Source organism: Protopterus annectens, chromosome 8.part0 (assembly GCF_019279795.1).
Source record: "Protopterus annectens isolate FY-2018-M chromosome 8.part0, PAN1.0, whole genome shotgun sequence".
NCBI classification, from domain to species: Eukaryota; Metazoa; Chordata; order Ceratodontiformes; family Protopteridae; genus Protopterus; species Protopterus annectens.
In genome coordinates, this window is record NC_056741.1 from 334,024,988 (window position 1) to 334,038,232 (window position 13,245).

Genomic DNA, 13,245 nt, shown 5'->3' on the forward strand with positions numbered 1-13,245 from the left:
ATTCTTCATCTGCTGACCCAACAAAACAATCAGATCCTGCACAGCCAACTCAGAACCTTAAATCTGGCTGCTTGGCAAATAATATAGCCACTCAGAACACACCTCTCTCTAAAGCAGTTATGGATGTCATTTTGGAAGCCAGGAGGCCCAGCACCAGGAAATCTTATGCAGAAAAATGGAAGAGATTCTGTGCTTGGAACCAGGCACAAGGACTTGAACTGCTTGCTCCTAATATTCCTCAGATTTTGCAGTACCTAAATGAGATGCTGAACAAAGGCCTATCCTTTTCATCAATTAAGATCCATGCCTCTGCCATTTCAGCTCATTACAATATGGTACCTCCTATTTTCACTCATCCACTACTAAGACAGTACTTCAGAGGGGCAAAAAAACATAAGACCCCCAAGGAGAGCACCTATACTAACATGGGACCTCAACTTTGTTTTGGAAAAGCTCACACTGCCTCCTTTTGAGCCAGTCAGTACAGCTGAGATAAAATTCTTATCATGGAAAACTGCCCTGCTCCTAGCAATAACTTCAGCAAGAAGAGTCTCAGAGTTACAGGCATTAATGGCAGTGGAACCTTTTATCATTTTTCATCTGGACAGGGTTTCTCTAAGGACAAACCCTACATTTATGCCAAAGGTAGTATCCAGCGTGGCTCTTAACCAAACCATTCATTTACCAACCTTTTATCCAAATCCTCAGAATAAAGGGGAGAGACTTCTGCACTCTTTGGACATACCCAGGCAGCTACGCTTCTACTTGGACAAAACAAAAGCTTTCAGAAAAACTGAGCAACTTTTTGTGGTATACGCTGCAGGATCACAAGGAAAGGCTATTTCAAAGCAGACTATTTCAAAATGAATAGGACACTGCATTAGTTTCTGCTATGCACAGCATGGCAAATCAGTGCCTAAGAATATTAGGCCTCATTCTACCAGGGCAGCAGCCACATCAGCAGCCTTTCTCAGAGGAGTACCAACCAAGGAAATTTTGGAGGCTGCAACTTGGAGTTCAGTGCACACTTTTACCAAGCACTATCACTTACCTCTTTACTCTAAATCCAGAGCAGGCTTTACCACTGCAGTTCTGCAGGGCCTCATTGCCACTCCTAACTTATCCTATTTAGATCCAGCCGCCCAACCTCAGCTTTGGGATTCAACCCAAGTGTAATGACTGCAACAGTGAAACACAATGAACATAGTACAGTTGTGTACCTACCATAAATGTAGATGTTCGAGTGTTTTCACTGTTGCAGTCCAGGTTACCCTCCCACCATCCCCCTTTCATTGCTGGGACTTATCAGTAATTCTCTATTCTATACAACCTATGTGGTGCATTTGCTTGTAGAGGAAGGTAACGTTTATGTTAGTGCATGCTTTTTTATTTGCAAATTTTTTGCTTACCCTTTTGGGGGCACCTGACATCTGGGGCAAGAAAAACTGAAGAAAATGGCGTTGGCTGCATCTTTTATACCCCTGGCGCACTGACATCAGGGAAGAGGCGACAGCAACCAACGCCGGACCAAGACTTTGGAATTCAGGCCGACTGCGGGTTGCCTGCCAGCAAGATAACCCAAGTGTAATGACTGCAACAGTGAATACACTCGAACATCTACATTTATGGTAGGTACACAACTGTACTTTATACCGCAGTCATGCTGGCATCCAGGTGAGTGGGTATCTGCCTGGCCTAGAAGAAGAAGGGTTCTCAGCTAAAGTCAGACCAGAAGTTGGGCCTCTGTGGCAGAAGTCCCAACTGTGAAGACTTCTGCAACAGTTAACATACTCCCATCATTTACACTTAAGCTTAGGTTCCTAAGACAACTGCATTTTCTTTTCATCTGTCAGAATGTCTGTACTTTGTATCTTTGATAGAAATTGTTATAGTTTTTGATTTCTAACTCTTTCAAGATTCTGCTCTTCTTTCCTCATTCCTCCCCTGAATATTTTTGTACTCTGTATCTTAGAAAGAAATGTTCTCCTTGGTTTCTGAAAGTCCTAAGATTCTGCACCCTGTTCAAGTTTGCCTCCACTCTGTGCTCCCCATGGTATTTCATGTTAATTATTTTATTATAATTTTAGATGGTCGAAAGAGTATCTGTATTTAGGGCATGAGTAAGGCATCTTCAGCTTGTATCTTTTTCTTTCAATTGTTATAAAAGAAATCTGAAAAGAAGCTAGATGTGCCATATGGTAATTATTAATATTTCACCAAAGATTTCATGTTGTAGCTGACTTTTGAGAAATTAATGGAGATTTAACTGCTCAGTATGTCTGTGTGTGGTTTTCAGAAGGTATATCATCATCTGATATCACAAACTAAATTTTCCATGTCTTACAGTTATTGCTTTGGACATTCAAGTGAACAAAGAGTCATCCTGTATAAGTTTCTGGATAGAAGTTTGGCAAATGCTGCCTGCTCCCTGGTCCACAACCTCTCAAGGTTAAGTTGAGGAGCAAATAAAATAAAATAAAAAGTCCGTTCTGTCTCCAATCTTGTGCCCCTGTCTAGTAGAAGAAGCCCCAGGTCCTAACACCCTACACCCTCACACTGTGCATGAAAGAAAAAAAAAGGCCCATTCTCCAATCTAACGCTCCTTCCTTCTCTCCTATGGAGGAGTGACAGTCTGTAATACCATCGTGCTCTATGTGAGTAAAAATAAATAAATAACTAAATAATTAAAAGGTACATTCTCTGATCTGATGTTCCTTCCTTCCTCAGGAGGAGCACCAGGTCCTTATACCCTCCCACTCTGTTCCTACCCTCATGTATACATGAGGAACATAAAACTGAAAAAAAAATAGGATCTGCTGATCACACCACCCCTAAAACCTTGAACCTTATGTGGCTGCCTTCTTCACCCTATGCTAGCTACGTTTCTGTGTCTGGTAAACACTTTTAGGAGCGTCATTTTTTTTCATTCATATAGCTTTGCAGCTACCTCTTTGTTTACTGCCAGATATTATGATACACAAAGTATTGCACTGGCTTGAATGTAGGACTGTTTGCTCATCTTTGACGGTGACTCTGCTGCTGTTCATTTCTAGATAAATTTACTGTTGGAATGTTGTTCAGGTAGGCATAGTGTAAATTATGATTTTTTTGACTGTGAATGTTTTGATTGCTGGAAATTTATATTTTTTTTCTGTGTCCTTTTTTAAACTTGTAAAATGTGTATTTTTGCCACTTTATGCTGAGAGATATATCGAGTACAACCATTGTATCACTGGATTCTAGTATAATTTGTTTAACTTTGCATGTACTTTTTTAGTACTTTTTGGCCCTTTTCACACTCGACTGATCAGGCACAAAAAAAATTGCCAAGGTCATGTGATCTTTGCTTTTTTTTTTATGCTGGAAAACATTTTATACACAGCAAGTCTGTAAAGTATAGCAGTTTTTGTGCATTAGAATGACGTATTGCAAGAGTTAGGATAACAGAAGTCTTAAAGAACATGTAGGCTACAGTTCTGTTATTTCCTGAAAAATTACCTGACCCATTACTTGCATTTTCCCCTATTTTTTAAATATTCTGCTAGATGGCTTGAGTGTAGGTTGTAGGAGATGGCCAGATCAAGGGACAGCTGAATGAATGCATGGATATGCAAGTGAGTAATGGGTAGCTGAATGAATGTGTAGATGGAAGGGAAGGCTGATTGAATATAAATTCAGAGAATTACAGAAAAAGATAAAAACAGCAAATGCTAAAAAGACACCATTAGTCACAGCATCTAGATGATGATGGGTATATGAATGCCTGGATGGATGGGTTGCATTGATGGATGGGTCTGCATGAATGAACGGCTGGATGGATGCATGCATGGATGACCTGTATGTATTAATAGGCTGTATGGATGAATGGATGAACTGAAGAATGAACTATAGGACAGATGGATGGGCTGCATGGATGGGGCCTACATGGGCAGATGGGACATTTAGATGGATGGATTGATAGATGGATAAAAGGATAGATGGCCTGAATGGATGAGTGGATGTCAGATGGATAAGCTGTACAGTTAGATATGCTGCATGGATGGATAGGTTACAAGGATGGCCTGCATGGACAGATGGGATACATGGATGGCCTGCATGGATAATGATCTGCATAGATGGATGTCTGCATGAATGCATAATCATGGACTACATGGATGGATGGATGGATGGATGAATAGATGGATGGATGGATGGATGGATGGATGGATGGATGGATGGATGGATGGATGGATGGATAGATGCATGCATGCATACAAGGAAAACATTTCATGGATGGGTGGGATGCATGCACTGATGACCTGCATGGATTACTGAATGGAAGTAGCTAATATGGTGGGTCAGGAGGGAAACTGGGGCATGGGGATGACTGAAGGTTGATGTGATTGTAATGATGGGATAGCCATTAGCAAAAGGTTTGCAACCAAACTCCAGTAAAAAAAGGGAGAAGAAATACAAGTGTAGCAAACTATGATGAATGAGTTATTTACTGAGATACTTAGCAGTATAGTGCAGGAGTAGCTGAATGTTTGAAGGAAGGTGGTAAGAAGGGCAGATACATTTGGTCTTTCCATTTCTTTATTTTCATTTTTCCTAGTTACTTAGGGCAGTAATGCTAGAGTTATGAACCACATCAGATAACCTTGTTTTCCTTTGAATTTTAGGCAGCCGTTGTTCAGCAGGATACAATAATTGAACTGCGTTTGCAGGAAATAAGTGAAAGGAGGGAAAAGCTTACACGCTCTAACTCAAAGGACAGCAACATGGTTGACATGAGAACCATGTCAGTAGACAAACAAGGGACTGAATTAACCCTCCTTCAGCGACAGCACTCCCTTTTACAGGAGGAACTGCGTCGATGTCGCAAAACCTGTGAGGAGAGGGCAGTAGAAATACAGGCATTAGAGGAAAAATTGCAGGAAAGTGAACGAGGAAGAGTGCAATTACAGAAAGAGCTAGAAATGCTGAAAGAACTGAACTCTATATCTCAACAGTCTGTGTTAGCAAGAAAGAAAAAATCTTTCCAAGAGCGACGACGCAGTCTGCCATCTGGAGACTTCCTTACCACCCTTAGTTCCCAGCAGGTGAGTAGTTTTATGTAGTGATGGATATGAGGCATACAGAAAGACACTGATAAAAAACATACATCAGGCTCAGAATCAATAATATGAGAACAAAAACCTCAAACTGAAAACAGTAAGAAAAATGTTCAGCTGTTATACAGTGATGCTATGTTATGTGATATCTTTTCAGCTGCCTTTGCAGTGATTCATTCAGTTAAAGTTCCAGAAGCTATCTTTTTTTTGAGGTACCCTACTGGCAGTAGTCAGGATCTTTATCTGTGTCATCAGTGTCCCAAATAAAAGAATGAGCCTGGGTTTGCTGGATAACCAGTCCTTCCCAGTGTCAAAGAATGTTGGAGTACAGCTAAGTTCTAGTGTCCAGGGTTATGCCATTCAACTTCCCAAGTAGCAGTACTCAGACAGGGAAGCGCACATGGAGAATCCATCATTTGACAAATGGATATTTCCTGGAATGCAGTCCTCTGAGATTCAGATCCCTAAACTGACAAGCCCTGGGAAGTTCATGTATTAATCTGTGAGGCTGCTGTAATGCACTGTTTTATTTCACCATTGCAGAGTGTTTCTCTTTACTCTGTGCTTACACAACTGTAGTAGTAGTACAGTGTATAATTAAAGTGTGTGTGTGTGGGGGGGGGGGGGGGTAAAGTGTTCAGACAGAGAGCTTTTCCCAGTCATCAAACCTTGTCTGATGCTTTGGACAGCTGTGTAGACCTGAAAACAACTGTTCTATAGCAAAGGAGCACATTTAAAAATGCTTTCTGATTCTCATGTACTGTATAAAATGAGTTATTTAATACTGGTAAATCTTGTTTGCTTTTGTGAAAAACTTACCATTTAAAACGGATATATTATTTTTTTTTTAAAGTGTTCTGTTTTCAACATTGTGTCACATTTTAGTGCTAGTTGAGACATTCCACTTTTTATTGACAATTAACAATATTTCTTTTCTGACAGCTAAACAGTAATCTGTATGTTCTATCATGTACAGATTTATTCTTTCAGTGTACAATTTGATTAATGCATTTCCGTTACAGCACTTGTGAAGTAACCCTTTTTGATGTTCTTCGTGTTTCACTGTTGCAGTCATTACATTTGGGTAATCTGCTGGCAGGTTGCCCTCAGTCGGCCTGAATTCCAAAGTCTTGGGTCCTGCGTCGGTTGCTGTCTTCTCTTCCATGACGCCAGGTAGTCAGGGGTATAAAACATGCAGCCGACGCCATTTACTTTAGTCTTTCTTGCCGCACAGTGCCCGAAGCAGAAGCATTTCGCAAGTGCTGGTCGGCCGAGTACTGAAATATTCGCGTTTGAGTTGCAGAACCGAAGTCTTCAATAAAGCTAAGTACCCCGTTGGGGAAACTTTTTTCTTGCTTTTTACCGATGTCAGAAAAAGTTAATAATTGTATTACTTGTGGGAAGCAAATACCTCATAAGGATTTACATTTATACTGTATTCCTTGCCTAGGTCCTGATCACAATGTGCCTGGCTGTCGGTTTTGTGCTAGATTTAACCAACGCACTATTAAGCGTTGGTATATTTTTGCATTTAAGTATTTTGGAAACAGATTTAACTACCCAGAGATGTCGGATAGCAATCCAACTACCGGAATACATAAAAAATGCAAAGAAAAGGACAGAGAAAGGCAGTTGAGACGAAGCTTCTCCTAAGCCAGTCGCCAGTTCGCCAGTACTCACTGAGGTGCTTTCGCAGCCCCTGATACCCGCTACCTTCAAGTCGCAGGCCTCTACCGACACCCATGTGGAGTCTGGCATGCCACAAGATACTCAAGGTATTGGACCGACGGATGTATCTCCCTCGGATGGGTCCAGAGCCGCTGAGCAGCCACCGGCTTCTGAGGGTGTATTCAGACCTCAACATTTTTATATCAAACCGACGAAAGCTGCAAAACCAAAGGCAAAGACACCTTCTAAAATTAAAAAAGAAAAACGACGCCTGAGTCACGTGCACAGGCCTCTATGCCTAAAAAACAGATGATCAAAATGGCTGAAGACCTTATTACCTTGATCAGGGGTACCCATCCCCTTCCAGATAAGAGACCTAGGCAAGACACTGACTATGAATCTTCAGATCAGGTTTCTATTTCTTCTGATTCCTCTTCTGATCAGGAATTATCTTTACCTCCCTATGAGGATTCTGATGCTGAGGAGTCTATTCCATCTGCATCTCCTCCTGAGGATTATTCATTTGGAGAAACCTTGCATACTTTGAGGGAACATTTTCACTGTGAGAGTCAAGACTTCTCAGAATCAAAAAAGAGGCTCAGGGATTTCCGTCTTCTCCCTCAGCACAAGCCTTTAGCCATTCCCCCTGTGTTATACATTGTGGATGATGTTTTTTCAGAGTCAAGCCTGACCCCTAACTCTTTACCTCCGGCTCCCATTAAGTCAGACAGGTATTACAGGGTCCCTGACTCTCATAAATTTTTATTTAAAAACCCTGCTGCTGATCCTGAAACTATTTCACAGGGTCCTAAGGGAGTTAAGCCCTCAACAGCAAAAAACCCTACCCCCTCCGACAGAGATTCAAGGGCGCTGGACAGATGGGGTAAAAAGGTTTATACATCTGCAACCTTGGCAATCAGGGCCTTAAACTGTCAATTTCATATGCTTAAGTACCAACAACATGTTATGGGATTGCTGAAACAGAAAATGATGTTGATTTCAGAATGTGCAGAAAATAAGGAATTGCAGGAATTATTGCATGCAGCTGAACAAGTCGGAAAGCATACTTTGCAATGTGGTTTTGATTCTTTAGAGGCCTCCTGCAGGGCCATAGTTACTGGATCTGTGATTAGGAGGCATGCCTGGTTAAAGGAACAAAATTTGCCTGATCATGTTAAAGCTAAATTGCTAGATGCACCTTTACAGCATGATTCTCTGTTTGGTATTAAGGCAGAAGAGGTTTTAAAGAAAATTGAAGACAAAGCTAAGTCTATGCAAACTGTAAAATATTTCTTACAAGTGCAGCCACCTAGCTTCAGTAGGCACTGGCCTACAAAAAAATGGTCCTTTCCTGTGTCAGACAGAGCTCAAAGGGGCAAATCCAGATGCCCTAAGGGTTCCAGGTACCAGGCTCAAGACTCATACAGGTCAAAGCAATGGGGCGCATCCACCTCCAATTCTGGAGGGGATAAAGTGCAAACCTACGGAAAGCAATCCCAATGACTTCCCTCTGCCTACAACAAGCACTTATCTTTTGGCAGCACCCATAGGGAGAAAATTAGCACTTTTTGCTCATAATTGGCAGTTAATAACCCAGGACAAGTGGGTACTGAACATCGTATCACAGGGATACAGATTTCATTTCCACACTCTGCCAATGACAAATGGTTGGCCAGACCTGCCAAAAAACAATGGACAGAGGCTCAGAAACAGGTTACGTCCCTCATGGATATGGGGGCCATTCAGACAGTACCAGAACAGGAAAAAGGACAAGGTTTTTACTCAAGACTGCTCTTGGTACCCAGAAAGGACAAGGCCTGGTGGCCAATACTGGATTTATCGATTTTGAACACATACCTGGACATTCCAAAATTCAAAATGCTCACTTTGCAACAGCTTCTGTCCATGCTGGGCAAGAATGCTTGGCTGGTGACTTTAGACTTAAAAGAGGCATACCTGCATGTCCCAATAAGACAGTCGTGCAGAAGATACCTCAGATTCAAGGCTGGCTTAATGCATTACCATTTCTCTGCACTGCCCTTTGGCTTATCTACTGCACCCATGGTCTTTACAAAGTGCCTGGCACCAGTAATTGCATTTTGCAGACAAAGAAGTATTCAAATATATCCTTACTTGGACAACTGTCTCATTCAAGCAGAGGACAAAGACACTCTTCTATGACACCTGGCATTTGTGAAAAGGCTTCTAGCATGCCTAGGGTACACAATAAACGAAAAGAAGTCACAACTGGTGCCCTCTCAAAAGTTAGCATTCCTAGGTGCAAGCTTGCATACAATTGCCCAGATGGCTTACCTCACGCCAGACAAACAAAGGCAACTGACTACTTACTTCAAACTGATGGCAACAAAAACACAGTCTTCTGCAAGACAAATTCTGTAGGCTCTGGGCTTCATGGCATCCTGCATCCTACTAATTCCATATGCAAGACTGCATATGAGGATGCTTCAATGGTACCGAAAAATGTTTATGGAGTCAACATTCACAGTCTGGAAACCATGATTCCTCTCATCCCCTGCCTGCAACAAGAGTTTCTATAATGGGCAAAGGCCTGTCACCAAAACATGGGACGGCCCTTCACTCTACCCCCTGCCAGCCAAACCTTAACAACAGACGCATCGGATTATGCCTGGGGGGGGTCCACATGGCAGGAAGATGCATTCAGGGCATAGGGGCACCAAATCAAATGCATCTACATATCAACCAGAAAGAGATGCTAGCTTTTCAAAATGCCCTAACAGCCTTCAAGGACTTGCTTCATCCAGGACAACTACTGATAAAGACGGACAACACCACAGTCATGTGGTATATAAAAAGCAAAGGGGGCACACACTCATACCCCCTTTGCAGATTAGCCATGGCACTGTGGGATACAGCTTTGACCTACCAAATAAATCTTGAAGTTCAATTCCTGCCAGGAAAACAGAACACTCTGGCAGACGACTTAAGCAGAAACCTTAGGGATCCTCACGGGTGGAAACTAAATCCACAAGTATTCAGCATGATAACAGAGAAATGGGGGAGCCCAGACATAGATCTATTTGCCTCTCCTCAAAATTATCAATTGAAAAGATTCTGCACAGGGACTTATCACAGACAAGCATGGAAAGTTGGATGCCCTATCCTTCAGTCGGAAAAACCTGTCAGTTTACGCCTTTCCTCCTCTGCCTCTTCTATCCAAGGTCCTCCTAAAAGTCAGACAAGAGAAGCCAAAGATATTAATTGCCCCGGACTTGCCCCACCAATGCTGGTACCCAGTCCTAAGGAACTTGTCTCAATACCCAGCGTGGACCTTGCCTCAAAGACCACAACTACTGTCCCAGCAAAACAATCAGATCCTGCACAATCAACTACAGACACTGAACCTGGCAGTATGGCTAATCATGTAATCATATGAACGACACCTCTCAGTAAAGCTGTGATGGATGTAATTTTGGAAGCCATGAGGCCTAGTACTATAAAATCTTATGCTGACAAATGGAAGAGATTCTGTGCTTGGAATCAAGCACAAGGAACTGATACAGCAGAACCACATATACATTTACAATACTTAACTGAGATGCTTGACAAAGGCCTTTCTTTCTCATCAATCAAAATCCATGCCTCTGCAATTTCGGCTCATTACAATACAGAGCCACCAATCTTTTCTCATCCTTTACTAAAGCTGTATCTTAGAGGAGCCAGAAACCTAAGGCCTCCTAGAAGATCACCATTACCTGCATGGGACCTCAATTATGTGTTGGAAAAGCTCACCCTGCCTCCATTTGAACCAGCCGCTACCGCTGATATAAAGTTCTTATCATGGAAGACAGCTCTGCTACTAGCAATTACTTCAGCAAGAAGAGTTTCAGCGCTACAGGCCCTCATGGCTGTAGAGCCTTTTCTCATATTTTACCCAGAGAGGGTGTCTCTGAGGACAAATCCTACTTTTATGCCTAAGGTTGTTTCCAGTGTGGCTCTTAACCAAACAATTTATCTGCCAACTTTTTATCCAAATCCGCAGAACAAAGGGGAGAGAATTCTGCATTCTTTGGACGTACACAGACAGCTAAGATTCTATTTGAGCAGGACAAAAGCTGTAAGAAAAACTGAGCAATTACTAGTGTCATATGCTGCAGGGTCAGAAGGAAAGGCTCTCTCAAAGCAGACAATTTCAAAGTGGATAAGCCACTGCATCTGTTTCTGCTACTTACACCATGGTAAACCTGTGCCCAAGGGCATTAGGTCTCATTCCACCAGAGCTGCAGCTACTTCGGCAGCCTTTCTCAAAGGAGTACCAACCAAAGACATTCTAGAGACTGCTTTTCACACTGAGCTAATCGAAGGAAGGACACTGAGGAAACTTGGAGCTATAATATATAACATTAAGTATCCTGTTTTTTGTTTATTTTGTTCTTTATTTCTTTATTTATAGCACTTTGTGTACTGTGTATTGTTCTAGCTAGTTTCACTGTGTGTGAGGTATTAACTGGGAATTGTCCACTTTTATTAAGCATCTGTTGGGTTGTTTGTTTCTGATAACTTGTTGCAGTTAAACTCTTTTTTCTAGAGGCTCATTTAGCTGTTTAAAACTTTCATTTAAAGTCTCACTGCTGCTTTTCAGCTGTGAGAAACATTTCTGCAGTTTGTTCTAAGTAGTGGGGATATTTGTAGCATTTCCATATTCAGGCTTGTATTGGGGCCTAGTGTTTGTGGAGGCTGTGTGTCTGAGCACATATTCAGGGACATCTTGGTTTAGCCAAAGCTATCAGGTATTTCAGTGAGAGAGAATTGTTTGAGCTCATTGGCTGACTGAGGTCACCTGGACTACAGCTTAGACTAAGCACCTCATTGGTTCTTTTGAGATTTCTTTCTTAAAAGCTGTCTCAGGTTTCAACCTTCTGTTACCTAAGAAGTTCAGTTGTGAGTGTTCTGCCATTTCACACTGAGCTAATCGAAGGAAGGACACTGAGGAAACTCAGAGCTATAATATATAACATTAAGTATCCTGTTTTTTGTTTATTTTGTTCTTTATTTCTTTGTTATTTATAGCACTTTGTGTACTGTGTATTTTTCTAGCTAGTTTCACTGTGTGTGAGGTATTAACTGGAAATTGTCCACTTTTATTAAGCATCTCATTTGACAACCACGTGGCCAAAATGGTTAGAAAAACATTTTATATAGCCCACCTAATCATGAAGGGATTCACATCTAGATCAGAGGAGGTCATCGTGCCTCTTTACTCATCCCTCATCAGGCCCATAATTGAGTACAATGCCCCTGTTGGGATGTACCTTACCAGACACCTGCAGCAACTGGAAAGACCCCAAAAGTACCTCACCAAGAGGATCAAAGGGCTCAAACAGATGCCATATGCTGCCCGGTTAAAGAAACTCCAGCTCTACTCAGTGGCATACCGCCTGCTCAGAGGCGATCTGTGCCTGACGTATAAAGCCATGTCCAACCCGGAATTAATGGACATGCTGCACCTCAGAAAATCCAAATCCCATCGAGCTACGCGCTTGAGAGACTTGAACCTCAGCACTGAAATAAATAGGACATGCTTGAGGGACAGATTCATAACCCAGAGGCTCCCTTCACTCTGGAATAAAATCCCAGTCCAGGTTAGGCAGAGTCCCTCATTGACTCTCTTCAAGAGGAATCTTGATGAGTGGATGGGAGATCGTAGGTTTACCCCGGGTATCACTTCTGTGTCACTGTTAGACAGAGGCATAGTATACTAACCTCGAAAAAGGGCATAGCAAAATTAATTTAAAATGGGTGGCGAAAGCCAAACACACTCTGGCTAGGCTTATAAATGCCCTAGGGCAGATAGCCAAGTATGAACCTATGAACCTACTTGGGGGAGTTCTGTTCACACCTTTACAAAGCATTACCATTTGCCTCTCCAAGTCCAAGGCAGGCTTTGCCACTGCAGTGCTGCAGGGCCTTATAGCCGCACCTTATGCTGTTTAGCTCCAGCCTCCCAACCATAGCTTTGGGATTCTACCCAAATGTAATGACTGCAACAGTGAAACATGAAGAACATAGTACAGTTGTGTACACTTACCATAAATGTAGATGTTCGAGTGTATTCACTGTTGCAGTCCAGGTTACCCTCCCACCATCCCCCTGTCATTCTACAGTTTATCTTTCCTTCTCTATCTTCTACAACCTATGTGGTGTATTTGGTTGTAGATGAAGGTAAAGTTTATATTGATGTATGTATATATATATATCTATAAAATATTGCTACCTTTTTGGGGGCACCTGACATCGGGGGCAAGAAAAACTAAAGAAAATGGCGTCGGCTGTATGTTTTATACCCCTGACGACCTGACGTCATAGAAGAGAAGGCAGCAACCGACGCAGGACCCAAGACTTTGGAATTCAGGCTGACTGAGGGCAACCTGCCAGCAGATTACCCAAATATAATGACTGCAACAGTGAATACACTCCAACATCTATATTTATGGTAAGTGTACAC

General features: G+C 42.1%; 1 protein-coding gene across 4 annotated transcripts in view; it reads left to right on the top strand.

Moving 5' to 3' along the window:
• ARHGEF2 (Rho/Rac guanine nucleotide exchange factor 2) overlaps window positions 1-13,245 on the top strand; it is a 924,267-nt gene that overhangs the window by 879,614 nt on the left and 31,408 nt on the right. For all 4 annotated transcript variants that reach the window (XM_044079827.1, XM_044079829.1, XM_044079828.1 and 1 more), the window contains one exon: window positions 4,662-5,081. In XM_044079827.1, the coding sequence (XP_043935762.1) occupies window positions 4,662-5,081 (420 nt within the window). The remainder of the gene's footprint in view (window positions 1-4,661; window positions 5,082-13,245) is intronic.